The following is a 12,797-nucleotide window of genomic DNA, read 5'->3' on the forward strand; positions in this document are numbered from 1 at the left end:
GGCCAGGCTGGGCGAATTGGAGACTTGGCTCCGCACCTTGTAAAATCCTCCAGCTAGCCAGGCCCTTGTAGTTGGTGCGGACCAAGGTAGCTTAGCCGCCGTTAGCTGTCCCACAGCAGATCCCGAGCAGCCGGGAAAGCAGGCCGGCTGGGTGACTGTGAGGAAGAAACGTAGGTCTAAACGGAAGACCCTGTACACCACCAACCCGTTCACATTTCTAACCGTTTTTCCCCACTCGGCGACACACCCGCCGAGGATCAAACTCTGGTTATTGGTGACTCTGTTTTGAGAAATGTGAAGTTAGCGACACCAGCAACCATAGTCAATTGTCTTCCGGGGTCCAGAGCAGGCGACATTGAAGGAAATTTGAAACTGCTGGCTAAGCATAAATTTGGTAAGATTGTAATTCACGTCGGCAGTAATGACACCCGGTTACGCCAATCAGATGTCACTAAAATTAATATTGAATCGGTGTGTAACTTTGCAAAAACAATGTCGGACTCTGTAGTTTTCTCTGGGCCCCTCCCCAATCAGACTGGGAGTGACGTTTAGCCGCATGTTCTCCTTGAATTGCTGGCTGTCTGAGTGGTGTCCAAAAAATGAGGTGGGCTTCACAGATAATTGGCAAAGCTTCTGGGGGAAAACCTGGTCTTGTTGGGAGAGATGGCATCCATCCCACTTTGGATGGAGCAGCTCTCATCTCTAGAAATCTGGTCAATTTTATTAAACCCTCCAAATCGTGACTATCCAGGGTTGGGACCAGGAAGCAGAGTTGTAGTCTTACACACCTCTCTGCAGCTTCTCTCCCCCTGCCATCCCCCCAATACCCCATCCCCATAGAGACGGTGCCTGCTCCCAGACCACCAACAACCAGTAAAAATCTATTTAACCATAAAAATTCAAAAAGAAAAAAGAATATAGCACCTCCAACTGCACCACAGACTAAAACATTAGGTATCTCTCTTCTAAGTCCCTGTTAGTAAATGATATAATAACTGATCAACATAATGATTTATTCTGTCTTACAGAAACCTGGTTACAGCAGGATGAATATGATAGTATAAATGAGTCCGAGTCACACTAACTGTCAGAATGCTCGTAGCACGGGCCGAGGAGGAGGATTAGCAGCAATCTTCCACTCCAGCTCATTAATTAATCAAAGACCCAGACAGAGCTTTAATTCATTTGAAAGCTTGACTCTTAGTCTTGTCCATCCAAATTGGAAGTCCCAAAAACCAGTTTTATTTGTTATTATCTATCGTCCACCTGGTCGTTACTGTGAGTTTCTCTGTGAAATTTCAGACCTTTTGTCTGACTTAGTGCTTAGCTCAGATAAGATAATTATAGTGGGCGATTTTAACATCCACATAGATGCTGAGAATGACAGCCTCAACACTGCATTTAATCTATTATTAGACTCAATTGGCTTCGCTCAAAATGTAAATGAGTCCACCCACCACTTTAACCATACTTTAGATCTTGTTCTGACTTATGGTATGGAAATTGAAGACTTAACAGTATTCCCTGAAACCCCCCTTCTGTCTGATCATTTCTTAATAACATTTACATTTACTTTAATGGACTATCCAGCAGTGGGGAATAAGTGTTGTGTGGGCTGCTGAAGAGGAGGTACTGCTGGCCCACCACCACCAGATGGCGCCCTGCTTGGAGTGCGGGCTTCAAGCACGAGAGGGCGCCGGAACCAGTGGAGTGACAGCTGTCACATCATCACCACCAGCTGTCACTCATCTACGTCAACCTCCATAAAAGCCGGACTGCAACTCCACCTCCCCGCCGAGAAATCAGCTACCATACAGGTAACTTCTCTGCTGAATCTAAAACCAAACAAAAGTCTGGGCTCCCTCTGGTGGCTCTGCCTTCACCTTTGAAGGTACGGGCACTAGATGGCACCCTTCTTCCGTTAATCACACCAGACACAGCCCGTGACATTGGTGGTGTCTGGGAATCACAGGGAGGAGATTGTGTTTTATGTAACACCTTCTACCTCCCGAGTGATTTTGGGTTTTCCATGGGTGTTGAGACACAATCCCCGGATTGACTGGCCGTCTGGGGTTGTGACGCAGTGGAGCGAAACCTGCCACCGGGAGTGTTTAGGATCCTCGGTTCCACCTGGTGAGACAGCTAAAGAGGAGGTCAAAGTCCCCCCAATCTGACGGCGGTGCCGGAGGAGTACCACGATCTTGCTGACGTCTTCAGCAAAGATCTGGCACTCGCCCTTCCCCCGCACCGACCGTACGATTGCACCATCGATTTGATCCCGGGCGCTGAGTATCCATCCAGCAGGCTGTACAACCTCTCACGTCCGGAACGCGAATCAATGGAGACCTACATCCGGGACTCCTTAGCTGCCGGGTTGATCCGGAACTCCACCTCCCTGATGGGGGCGGGTTTCTTTTTTGTGGGTAAGAAGGACGGCGGACTCCGTCCATGCATTGACTACAGAGGGCTGAACGAGATCACGGTTCGCAATCGATACGCTTTACCTCTGTTGGATTCGGTGTTCACGCCCCTGCATGGAGCCCAAATATTCACTAAACTCGAGCTTAGGAATGCGTACCACCTGGTTCTGATCCGGAAGGGAGACGAGTGGAAGACGGCATTTAACACCCCCTTAGGTCACTTTGAGTACCTGGTCATGCCGTTCGGCCTCACAAACGCCCCCGCGACGTTCCAAGCATTGGTTAATGACGTCTTGCGGGACTTCCTGCATCGGTTTGTCTTCGTATATCTAGACGACATACTCATCTTTTCTCCGGACCCTGAGACTCATGTCCAGCATGTACGTCAGGTCCTACAGCGGTTGTTGGAGAACCGGCTGTTTGTGAAGGGCAAGAAGTGCGAGTTCCACCGCACTTCTTTGTCCTTCCTGGGGTTCATCATCTCTTCCAACTCCATCGCCCCTGATCTGGCCAAGGTTGCGGAGTTGAGAGATTGGCCCCACCCAACAAGCCGTAGGAAGCTGCAACAGTTCCTCGGCTTTGCGAACTTCTACAGGAGGTTCATTAAGGGCTACAGTCAGGTAGTTAGCCCCCTGACAGCCCTGACCTCCACTAAGGTCCCCTTCACCTGGTCGGATCGGTGCGAGGCCGCGTTTAGGGAGTTGAAGCGCCGGTTCTCGTCTGCACCAGTTCTGGTGCAGCCTGATCCTACTCGCCAGTTCACAGTGGAAGTGGATGCCTCTGACTCAGGGATAGGAGCCGTGTTGTCCCAGAGCGGGGAGTCCGATAAGGTCCTCCACCCTTGTGCCTATTTTTCCCGCAGGTTGACCCCGGCTGAGAGGAATTATGACATCGGCAATCGGGAACTCCTGGCGGAGAAGGAGGCTCTTGAAGAGTGGAGACACCTGTTGGAGGGAGCGACGGTGCCCTTCACGGTTTTCATGGACCATCGGAACCTGGAGTACATCCGGACCGCCAAGCGGTTGAACCCCAGGCAAGCCCGCTGGTCACTATTCTTCGGGCGCTTTGACTTCCAGATTACATACCGCCCCGGGACCAAGAACCAACGATCGGATGCCCTGTCCCGGGTGCATGAAGAGGAGGCCAAGGCCGAGTTGTCAGACCCCACAGAGACCATCATCCCCGAGTCCACTGTCGTAGCCGCCCTCACCTGGGACGTGGGGAAGACCGTCCGGGAGGCCCTGACACGGAACCCGGACCCGGGGACCGGCCCGAAGAACAAACTGTACGTCCCACCGGAAGCCAGAGCTGCCGTTTTGGACTTCTGCCATGGTTCCAAGCTCTCCTGTCATCCCGGGGTGCGCAGGACAATGGCGGTAGACCAGCAGCGCTTCTAGTGGGCGTCTATGGAGGCCGACGTCCGGGACTACGTCCAGGCCTGTACCACCTGTGCCAGGGGCAAGGCTGACCACAAGAGGACCTCAGGACTCCTCCATCCCCTACTGGTGCCTCACCGCCCCTGGTCCCACATCGGCCTGGACTTTGTCACGGGCCTCCCGCCGTCCCAGGGCAACACCACCATTCTCACGATAGTGGACCGGTTCTCCAAGGCGGCCCACTTCGTGGCCCTCCCGAAGCTCCCTACGGCCCAGGAGACAGCAGACCTCCTGGTCCACCACGTCGTGCGTCTGCATGGGATACCAGCGGACATCATCTCAGACCGTGGCCCTCAGTTCTCCTCTCAGGTCTGGAGGAGTTTCTGCAGGGAACTGGGGGCCACCGTGAGTCTCTCGTCCGGGTATCACCCTCAGACAAACGGACAGGCAGAGCGGGCCAACCAGGAGCTGGAGCAGGCCCTCCGTTGTGTTACCGCTGCGCATCCGACGGCCTGGAGCACCAATCTGGCCTGGATCGAGTACGCCCACAACAACCAAGTGTCGTCAGCCACCGGCCTCTCCCCGTTTGAGGTGTGTCTGGGGTTCCAGCCCCCATTGTTTCCACTTGTGGAGGGAGAGGTCGGTGTGCCCTCGGTCCAGGCCCACCTCAGGAGGTGCCGCCGGGTGTGGCGGACCGCCCGTTCTGCCCTGTTGAAGGCCCGGACGAGGACCAAGCCCATGCAGACCGCCGGCGTTCCCTGGCCCCTGCATACCTGGAGGTGTGGTTGTCAACAAAGAACATCCCACTTCAGGTAGACTCTCAGAAACTCAAGGTCAGGTATATCGGACCGTTTCCCATCACCAAGGTCCTCAGCCCGCAGTGAAGCTGGTAGCCGTAGCTTCACTGCGGATCCATCCTGTCTTTCACGTGTCACGGATCAAGTCTTACCACACCTCACCACTCTGCACCCCTGGACCTGCACCGCCTCCTGCCCGGATCATCGACGGGGAGCCGGCATGGACCGTGCGTCGGCTCCTGGACGTCCGTCGCAAGGGTCGGGGGTTCCAGTATCTGGTGGACTGGGAGTGATATGGCCCCGAGGAACGCTCCTGGGTGAAAAGGAGCTTCATCCTGGACCCGGCCCTCCTGGCCGACTTCTACGCCCGGCACCCGGACAAACCTGGTCGGGCGCCAGGAGGCGCCCGTTGAGGGGGTGGTCCTGTTGTGTGGGCCGCTGAAGAGGAGGTACTGCTGGCCCACCACCACCAGATGGTGCCCTGCTTGGAGTGCGGGCTTCAAGCACGAGAGGGCGCCGGAACCAGTGGAGTGACAGCTGTCACATCATCACCACCAGCTGTCACTCATCTACGTCAACCTCCATAAAAGCCGGACTGCAACTCCACCTCCCCGCCAAGAAATCAGCTACCATACAGGTAACTTCTCTGCTGAATCTAAAACCGAACAAAAGTCTGATCTCTTTTGCAGCCGTTTTCCTGTGACAGAGTCCTTGTCTGCTGTGTTGGCGTTTGGTGTGGACTGCGACGGCTTTGCCTCCCACCCCACCCAGATAAGTGGTTGTCTCAGGAGCTGTCCGAGTGTGTTATCGGAGGTGGAGGTTCTCCCTCCTAATTGAACACAGACTGTGGGATTACTGAGTGTGCGAACTCACACTCATCAAAAACTGTTTCTGTTCTCTGCCAGCAGTACTGGGTCTGACTGCTGAAGACAGTGGCCACCTGGGGCGCAGGGCTTGGCGGCTCCGGTGTTCTTCAGATCCGTTGGTGGTGGAAGCTGTGTGGGATCCAGCTCTTCTCGCACCAGACGTCTTCTATCTTCGAGCCTGCCACACGTCACCTGGTGTATAATTGACATTCTGCAATATTTGTATTGTCTGTACTTCGTTGTGCGCTTCACAACATTAAATTGTTACTTTTTGGCTATTCAATTGGCCGTTCATTAACGCCCCCTGTTGTGGGTCCGTGTCACGACACTTCCCAACAATAAGTTTCATTACAGTAGAAGTCTTTCTGAAAGCGCTGTAACTAGGTTTAAGGATATGATTCCTTCTTTGTTATGTTCTCCAATGCCATATACCAACACAGTGCAGAATAGCTACCTAAACTCTGTGAGTGAGATAGATTATCTCGTCAATAGTTTTACATCCTCATTAAGCACAACTTTGGATGCTGTAGCTCCTCTGAAAAAGAGAGCCTTAAATCAGAAGTGCCTGACTCCGTGGTATAACTCACAAACTCACAGCTTAAAGCAGATAACCCATAAGCTGGAGAGGAAATGGCATCTCACTAATTTAGAAGATCTTCACTTAGCCTGGAAAAAGAGTCTGTTGCTCTACAAAAAAGCCCTCCGTAAAGCTAGGACATCTTACTACTCATCACTAATTGAAGAAAATAAGAACAACCCCAGGTTTCTTTTCAGCACTGTAGCCAGGCTGACAAAGAGTCAGAGCTCTATTGAGCCGCGTATTCCTTTAACTTTAACTAGTAATGACTTCATGACTTTCTTTGCTAATAAAATTTTAACTATTAGAGAAAAAATTACTCATAACCATCCCAAAAACCTATCGTTATCTGTGGCTGCTTTCAGTAATGCTGGTATTTGGTTAGACTCTTTCTCTCCGATTGTTCTGTCTGAGTTATTTTCATTAGTCACTTCCTCCAAACCATCAACATGTCTATTAGACCCCATTCCTACCAGGCTGCTCAAGGCTGCCATTACTTAAAAAGCCATCACTTGACCCAGCTATCTTAGCTAATTATAGGCCAATCTCCAACCTTCATTTTCTCTCAAAAATTCTTGAAAGGGTAGTTGTAAAACAGCTAACTGATCATCTGCAGAGGAATGGTCTATTTGAAGAGTTTCAGTCAGGTTTTAGAATTCATCATAGTACAGAAACAGCATTAGTGAAGGTTACAAATGATCTTCTTATGGCCTCGGACAGTGGACTCATCTCTGTGCTTGTTCTGTTAGACCTCAGTGCTGCTTTTGATACTGTTGACCATAAAATTTTATTACAGAGATTAGAGCATGCCATAGGTATTAAAGGCACTGCGCTGCAGTGGTTTGAATCATATTTGTCTAATAGATTACAATTTGTTCATGTAAATGGGGAATCTTCTTCACAGACTAAAGTTAATTATGGAGTTCCACAAGGTTCTGTGCTAGGACCAATTTTATTCACTTTATACATGCTTCCCTTAGGCAGTATTATTAGACGGTATTGCTTAAATTTTCATTGTTACGCAGATGATACCCAGCTTTATCTATCCATGAAGCCAGAGGACACACACCAATTAGCTAAACTGCAGGATTGTCTTACAGACATAAAGACATGGATGACCTCTAATTTCCTGCTTTTAAACTCAGATAAAACTGAAGTTATTGTACTTGGCCCCACAAATCTTAGAAACATGGTGTCTAACCAGATCCTTACTGTGGATGGCATTACCCTGACCTCTAGTAATACTGTGAGAAATCTTGGAGTCATTTTTGATCAGGATATGTCATTCAAAGCGCATATTAAACAAATATGTAGGACTGCTTTTTTGCATTTACGCAATATCTCTAAAATCAGAAAGGTCTTGTCTCAGAGTGATGCTGAAAAACTAATTCATGCATTTATTTCCTCTAGGCTGGACTATTGTAATTCATTATTATCAGGTTGTCCTAAAAGTTCCCTAAAAAGCCTTCAGTTAATTCAAAATGCTGCAGCTAGAGCACTGACGGGGACTAGAAGGAGAGAGCATATCTCACCCATATTGGCCTCTCTTCGTTGGCTTCCTGTTAATTCTAGAATAGAATTTAAAATTCTTCTTCTTACTTATAAGGTTTTGAATAATCAGGTCCCATCTTATCTTAGGGACCTCGTAGTACCATATCACCCCAATAGAGCGCTTCGCTCTCAGACTGCAGGCTTACTTGTAGTTCCTAGGGTTTGTAAGAGTAGAATGGGAGGCAGAGCCTTCAGCTTTCAGGCTACTCTCCTGTGGAACCAGCTCCCAATTCAGATCAGGGAGACAGACACCCTCTCTACTTTTAAGATTAGGCTTAAAACTTTCCTTTTTGCTAAAGCTTATAGTTAGGGCTGGATCAGGTGACCCTGAACCATCCCTTAGTTATGCTGCTATAGACGTAGACTGCTGGGGGGTTCCCATGATGCACTGTTTCTTTCTCTTTTTGCTCTGTATGCACCACTCTGCATTTAATCATTAGTGATCGATCTCTGCTCCCCTCCACAGCATGTCTTTTTCCTGGTTCTCTCCCTCAGCCCCAACCAGTCCCAGCAGAAGACTGCCCCTCCCTGAGCCTGGTTCTGCTGGAGGTTTCTTCCTGTTAAAAGGGAGTTTTTCCTTCCCACTGTAGCCAAGTGCTTGCTCACAGGGGGTCGTTTTGACCGTTGGGGTTTTACATAATTATTGTATGGCCTTGCCTTACAATATAAAGCGCCTTGGGGCAACTGTTTGTTGTGATTTGGCGCTATATCAAAAAATTGATTGATTGATTGATTGAAGGAAGCCCTACCATTAGTTAATGCTTCGATCTTAAATATGATCAATCTATCTTTGTTAGTTGGCTATGTACCACAGGCTTTTGAGGTGGCAGTAATTAAACCATTACTTAAAAAGCCATCACTTGACCCAGCTATCTTAGCTAATTATAGGCCAATCTCCAAACTTCCTTTTCTCTCAGAAATTCTTGAAAGGGTAGTTGTAAAACAGCTAACTGATCATCTGCAGAGGAATGGTCTATTTGAAGAGTTTAAGTCAGGTTTTAGAATTCATCATAGTACAGAAACAGCATTAGTGAAGGTTACAAATGATCTTCTTATGGCCTCAGACAGTGGACTCATCTCTGTACTTGTCCTGTTAGACCTCAGTGCTGCTTTTGATACTGTTGACCATAAAATTTTATTACAGAGATTAGAGCATGCCATAGGTATTAAAGGCACTGCGCTGCGGTGGTTTGAATCATATTTATCTAATAGATTACAATTTGTTCATGTAAATGGGGAATCTTCTTCACAGACTAAGGTTAATTATGGAGTTCCACAAGGTTCTGTGCTATGACCAATTTTATTCACTTTATACATGCTTCCCTTAGGCAGTATTAGAAAGCATTGCTTAAATTTTCATTGTTACGCAGATGATACCCAGCTTTATCAATCCATGAAGTCAGAGGACACACACCAATTACTTAAACTGCAGGATTGTCTTTCAGACACAAAGACATGGATGACCTCTAATTTCCTGCTTTTAAATTCAGATAAAACTGAAGTTACTGTACTTGGCCCCATAAATCTTAGAAACATGGTGTCTAACCAGATCCTTACTCTGGATGGCATTACCCTGACCTCTAGTAATACTGTGAGAAATCTTGGAGTCATTTTTGATCAGGATATGTCATTCAATGCGCATATTAAACAAATATGTAGGACTGCTTTTTTGCATTTGCGCAATATCTCTAAAATTCGAAAGGTCTTGTCTTAGAGTGATGCTGAAAAACTAATTCATGCATTTATTTCCTCTAGGCTGGACTATTGTAATTCATTATTGTCAGGTTGTCCTAAAAGTTCCCTGAAAAGCCTTCAGTTAATTCAAAATGCTGCAGCTAGAGTACTGACGGGGACTAGAAGGAGAGAGCATATCTCACCCATATTGGCCTCTCTTCATTGGCTTTCTGTTAATTCCAGAATAGAATTTAAAATTCTTCTTCTTACTTATAAGGTTTTGAATAATCAGGTCCCATCTTATCTTAGGGACCTCGTAGTACCATATCACCCCAATAGAGCGCTTCGCTCTCAGACTGCAGGCTTACTTGTAGTTCCTAGGGTTTGTAAGAGTAGAATGGGAGGCAGAGCCTTCAGTTTTCAGGCTCCTCTCCTGTGGAACCAGCTCCCAATTCAGATCTTTCCCAAAAACTTTCCTTTTTGCTAAAGCTTATAGTTAGGGCTGGATCAGGTGACCCTGAACCATCCCTTAGTTATGCTGCTATAGACGTAGACTGCTGGGGGGTTCCCATGATGCACTGTTTCTTTCTCTTTTTGCTCTGTATGCACCACTCTGCATTTAATCATTAGTGATTGATCTCTGCTCCCCTCCACAGCATGTCTTTTTCCTGGTTCTCTCCCTCAGCCCCAACCAGTCCCAGCAGAAGACTGCCCCTCCCTGAGCCTGGTTCTGCTGGAGGTTTCTTCCTGTTAAAAGGGAGTTTTTCCTTCCCACTGTAGCCAAGTGCTTGCTCACAGGGGGTCGTTTTGACCGTTGGGGTTTTACATAATTATTGTATGGCCTTGCCTTACAATATAAAGCGCCTTGGGGCAACTGTTTGTTGTGATTTGGCGCTATATAAATAAAACTGATTTGATTTTGATTTGTACTTCCTGATTTAGTGTCACCGTATCATCCAGCCCTTTCTCTTTCTCATTTTCTTCATTCATTAGCTCCTTAAAATATCCCCTCCACCTTCTCAACATGCTCTCCTCACTTGTCAGCACATTACCATCTGCACCCCAACCCTAACCTGCTGCACATCCTTTCCAGCTCTGTCCCTTTGTCTGGCCAATCGGTACAAGTCCTTTTCTCCTTCCTTACTATTCAACTTCTTGTACAGCTATGCCTTTTCCTTCGCTTTTGCCACTTCTCTTCGCCTTACGCCGTATCTCCTTGTACTGCTGTCTACTTTCTTCATCTCTCTGACCATCCCAAAACTTTTTGGCCAACCCCTATTATTTATTTATTTATAAAACGTACAATGTGGTAAAAAAGAAATAACTTGGTGATGATCATGACTACAGACAGAGTACACGACTAACCCCCCCATGATCTTCCACAGCCCTGTCACAGTCTGACCTGCACAGGGTAGAAGATGGCCTGCAGAGTTGGAAGGATCTCTGTGAAGAACTGCTCCCACATGTCAGCGAGGATGATGAGCTGGTCATCTCCTGGAGGAAACAACCGATGGTTACCATGGAGATATATTCATGTGTCTTATGTCTCTGGTAGAAAAAGGAGTAAATGAGAGCAAGTGAAGAGTTAAAAGGAGGACAGAGGGGGAATGAGGCTGGCTTGTCCTACAGACAGACAACGTTGAAGAACTTCAGGAAGACACCCAGAGATCATAGAACCCTGTTATTACTTCAATAATGATTTTCTAAAACTGACATTTCAGGTTTGGATTTTTGGTCGTCAATGCGTCTATAAGTCAAATGTCCAAATCAAACTTATAAAGCTTCAATATTAACACTCATCAATATTAATCAGTATTAAGAGGAGCAGAGATGCGAGGTGCCGTGTGCCTGCTCTTCAGAATCACAAACACAACAGGATCCGCTCACGTGACTTTTGGGACTAAATGAGTGCGTCCCTTTTTAGGCTCCAGAGACGGGTCCCTTTGTCAGTGCCAGAGAAAATCAGGCGACGCAACACAGGGCTCGTATTGTGGAGAAATCACAAGATGGAAACAATCTACAAAGTTTCACTGACGCTTGGCAAAGCAACACCACAAGGCTTAAAACCAGACAGGGAAGAAACATCCTGAGTTCAAACTAATGGATTTGCATTTAAACTTTACAGTCCTTTAATTGTTTTTTGATTAATACTGAATGCTGTCAGTTTTAGGACCAATACCAAAAATAACCAACCAACCAGTCTCACCAGAGTGGACAAGGATCTGATCCAGAATGTCAGACAGACCTCGTCTCAGCAGCTGGTTCTGAAAGACAGCAAGATCCGCACACATTAATGCCTATGCACACCATCAACAGAATAATGATAATAAAAATAATAATGATAATAATAATAATGATAATAATGATAATAATGTCTGTGATTGCAAATAGAAAAATTAACAAATAAGAGCTCGACACAGGTGTTCAAACTCTATGCCCCCCATGTTTAACATGTTACCATTAATTTCTTACCTCACACTGACCACATGTGCACCATCTAACTGTCTTCTCAGTACAACCAATCAGATTGCACCACACACTTTACATTCTCACTATTTGCAGTGAATCATTGTCTTTTCACTTCTGTTAAACAGACAACACATGCGACCCACAACTGATAACTAATTAGCCGAGTTAGTACTTATACCCAAATACTGCAGTGGGAAACAATAGAGTCTGTAGAACTGCGCCTGCATGGGACACCGGTTCAATGCAGGTTACTTCCCCAGCCAAGGCTGGTACCCATCTACAGCTGGGTAAACTGACACAATGCAGACTAAGTGTCTTATTCTGGAACACAGACAGGTATATGTGTGTGTGGGTGGTGGTGGTGGTGGTGGGGGATCGAATCCAGGTCCACATCTTCATATATAGACTGCCGACCCCAGTGGACCATCCTGCAGTAAAGTGTACGCACTATTTAAGATTTTTATTTGCCCTTTTTTCAAAAACTAAACAGTCTGGGCACATAGGAACTCTTACAGAGCTCTCAGGGTCTAACAGTGAGGGTTAAGGTTAGGGATTTCCACTATGTCACAGTGAGAGTGAGTGTCACAGTGAGTGAGTGAGTGTCATAGTGAGTGAGACAGTGTCACAGTGAGTGAGTGTCACAGTGAGTGAGTGTCACAGTGAGTGAGTCAGTGTCACAGTGAGCGAGTCAGTGTCACAGTGAGTGAGTGTCACAGTGAGCGAGTGAGTGTCACAGTGAGTCAGTGTCACAGTGAGCGAGTCAGTGTCACTGTGAGCGAGTCAGTGTCACAGTGAGTAAGTGTCACAGTGAGCGAGTCAGTGTCACAGTGAGCGAGTGAGTGTCACAGTGAGTGAGTCAGTGTCACAGTGAGTGAGTGTCACAGTGAGTGAGTGTCACAGTGAGTGAGTCAGTGTCACAGTGAGTGAGTGTCACAGTGAGCGAGTGTCACAGTGAGTCAGTGTCACAGTGAGCGAGTCAGTGTCACTGTGAGCGAGTCAGTGTCACAGTGAGTAAGTGTCACAGTGAGCGAGTCAGTGTCACTGTGAGCGAGTCAGTGTCACAGTGA

The 12,797-nt window shown here is 47.3% G+C and overlaps 1 protein-coding gene across 1 annotated transcript in view; it reads right to left on the reverse strand.

Annotated features, from left to right (window-relative positions):
- LOC117515315 (proline-rich protein 5-like) overlaps nt 1-12,797 on the reverse strand; it is a 56,537-nt gene that overhangs the window by 26,677 nt on the left and 17,063 nt on the right. Inside the window, exons 3-4 of the mRNA XM_034175810.1 lie at nt 11,468-11,525; nt 10,664-10,755 (exon numbers count right to left, since the gene is read on the reverse strand). Coding sequence (XP_034031701.1) covers nt 10,664-10,755; nt 11,468-11,525 — 150 coding nt within the window. The remainder of the gene's footprint in view (nt 1-10,663; nt 10,756-11,467; nt 11,526-12,797) is intronic.

The sequence above is a fragment of the Thalassophryne amazonica genome, chromosome 8, assembly GCF_902500255.1.
Source record: "Thalassophryne amazonica chromosome 8, fThaAma1.1, whole genome shotgun sequence".
Taxonomy (NCBI): Eukaryota; Metazoa; Chordata; class Actinopteri; order Batrachoidiformes; family Batrachoididae; genus Thalassophryne; species Thalassophryne amazonica.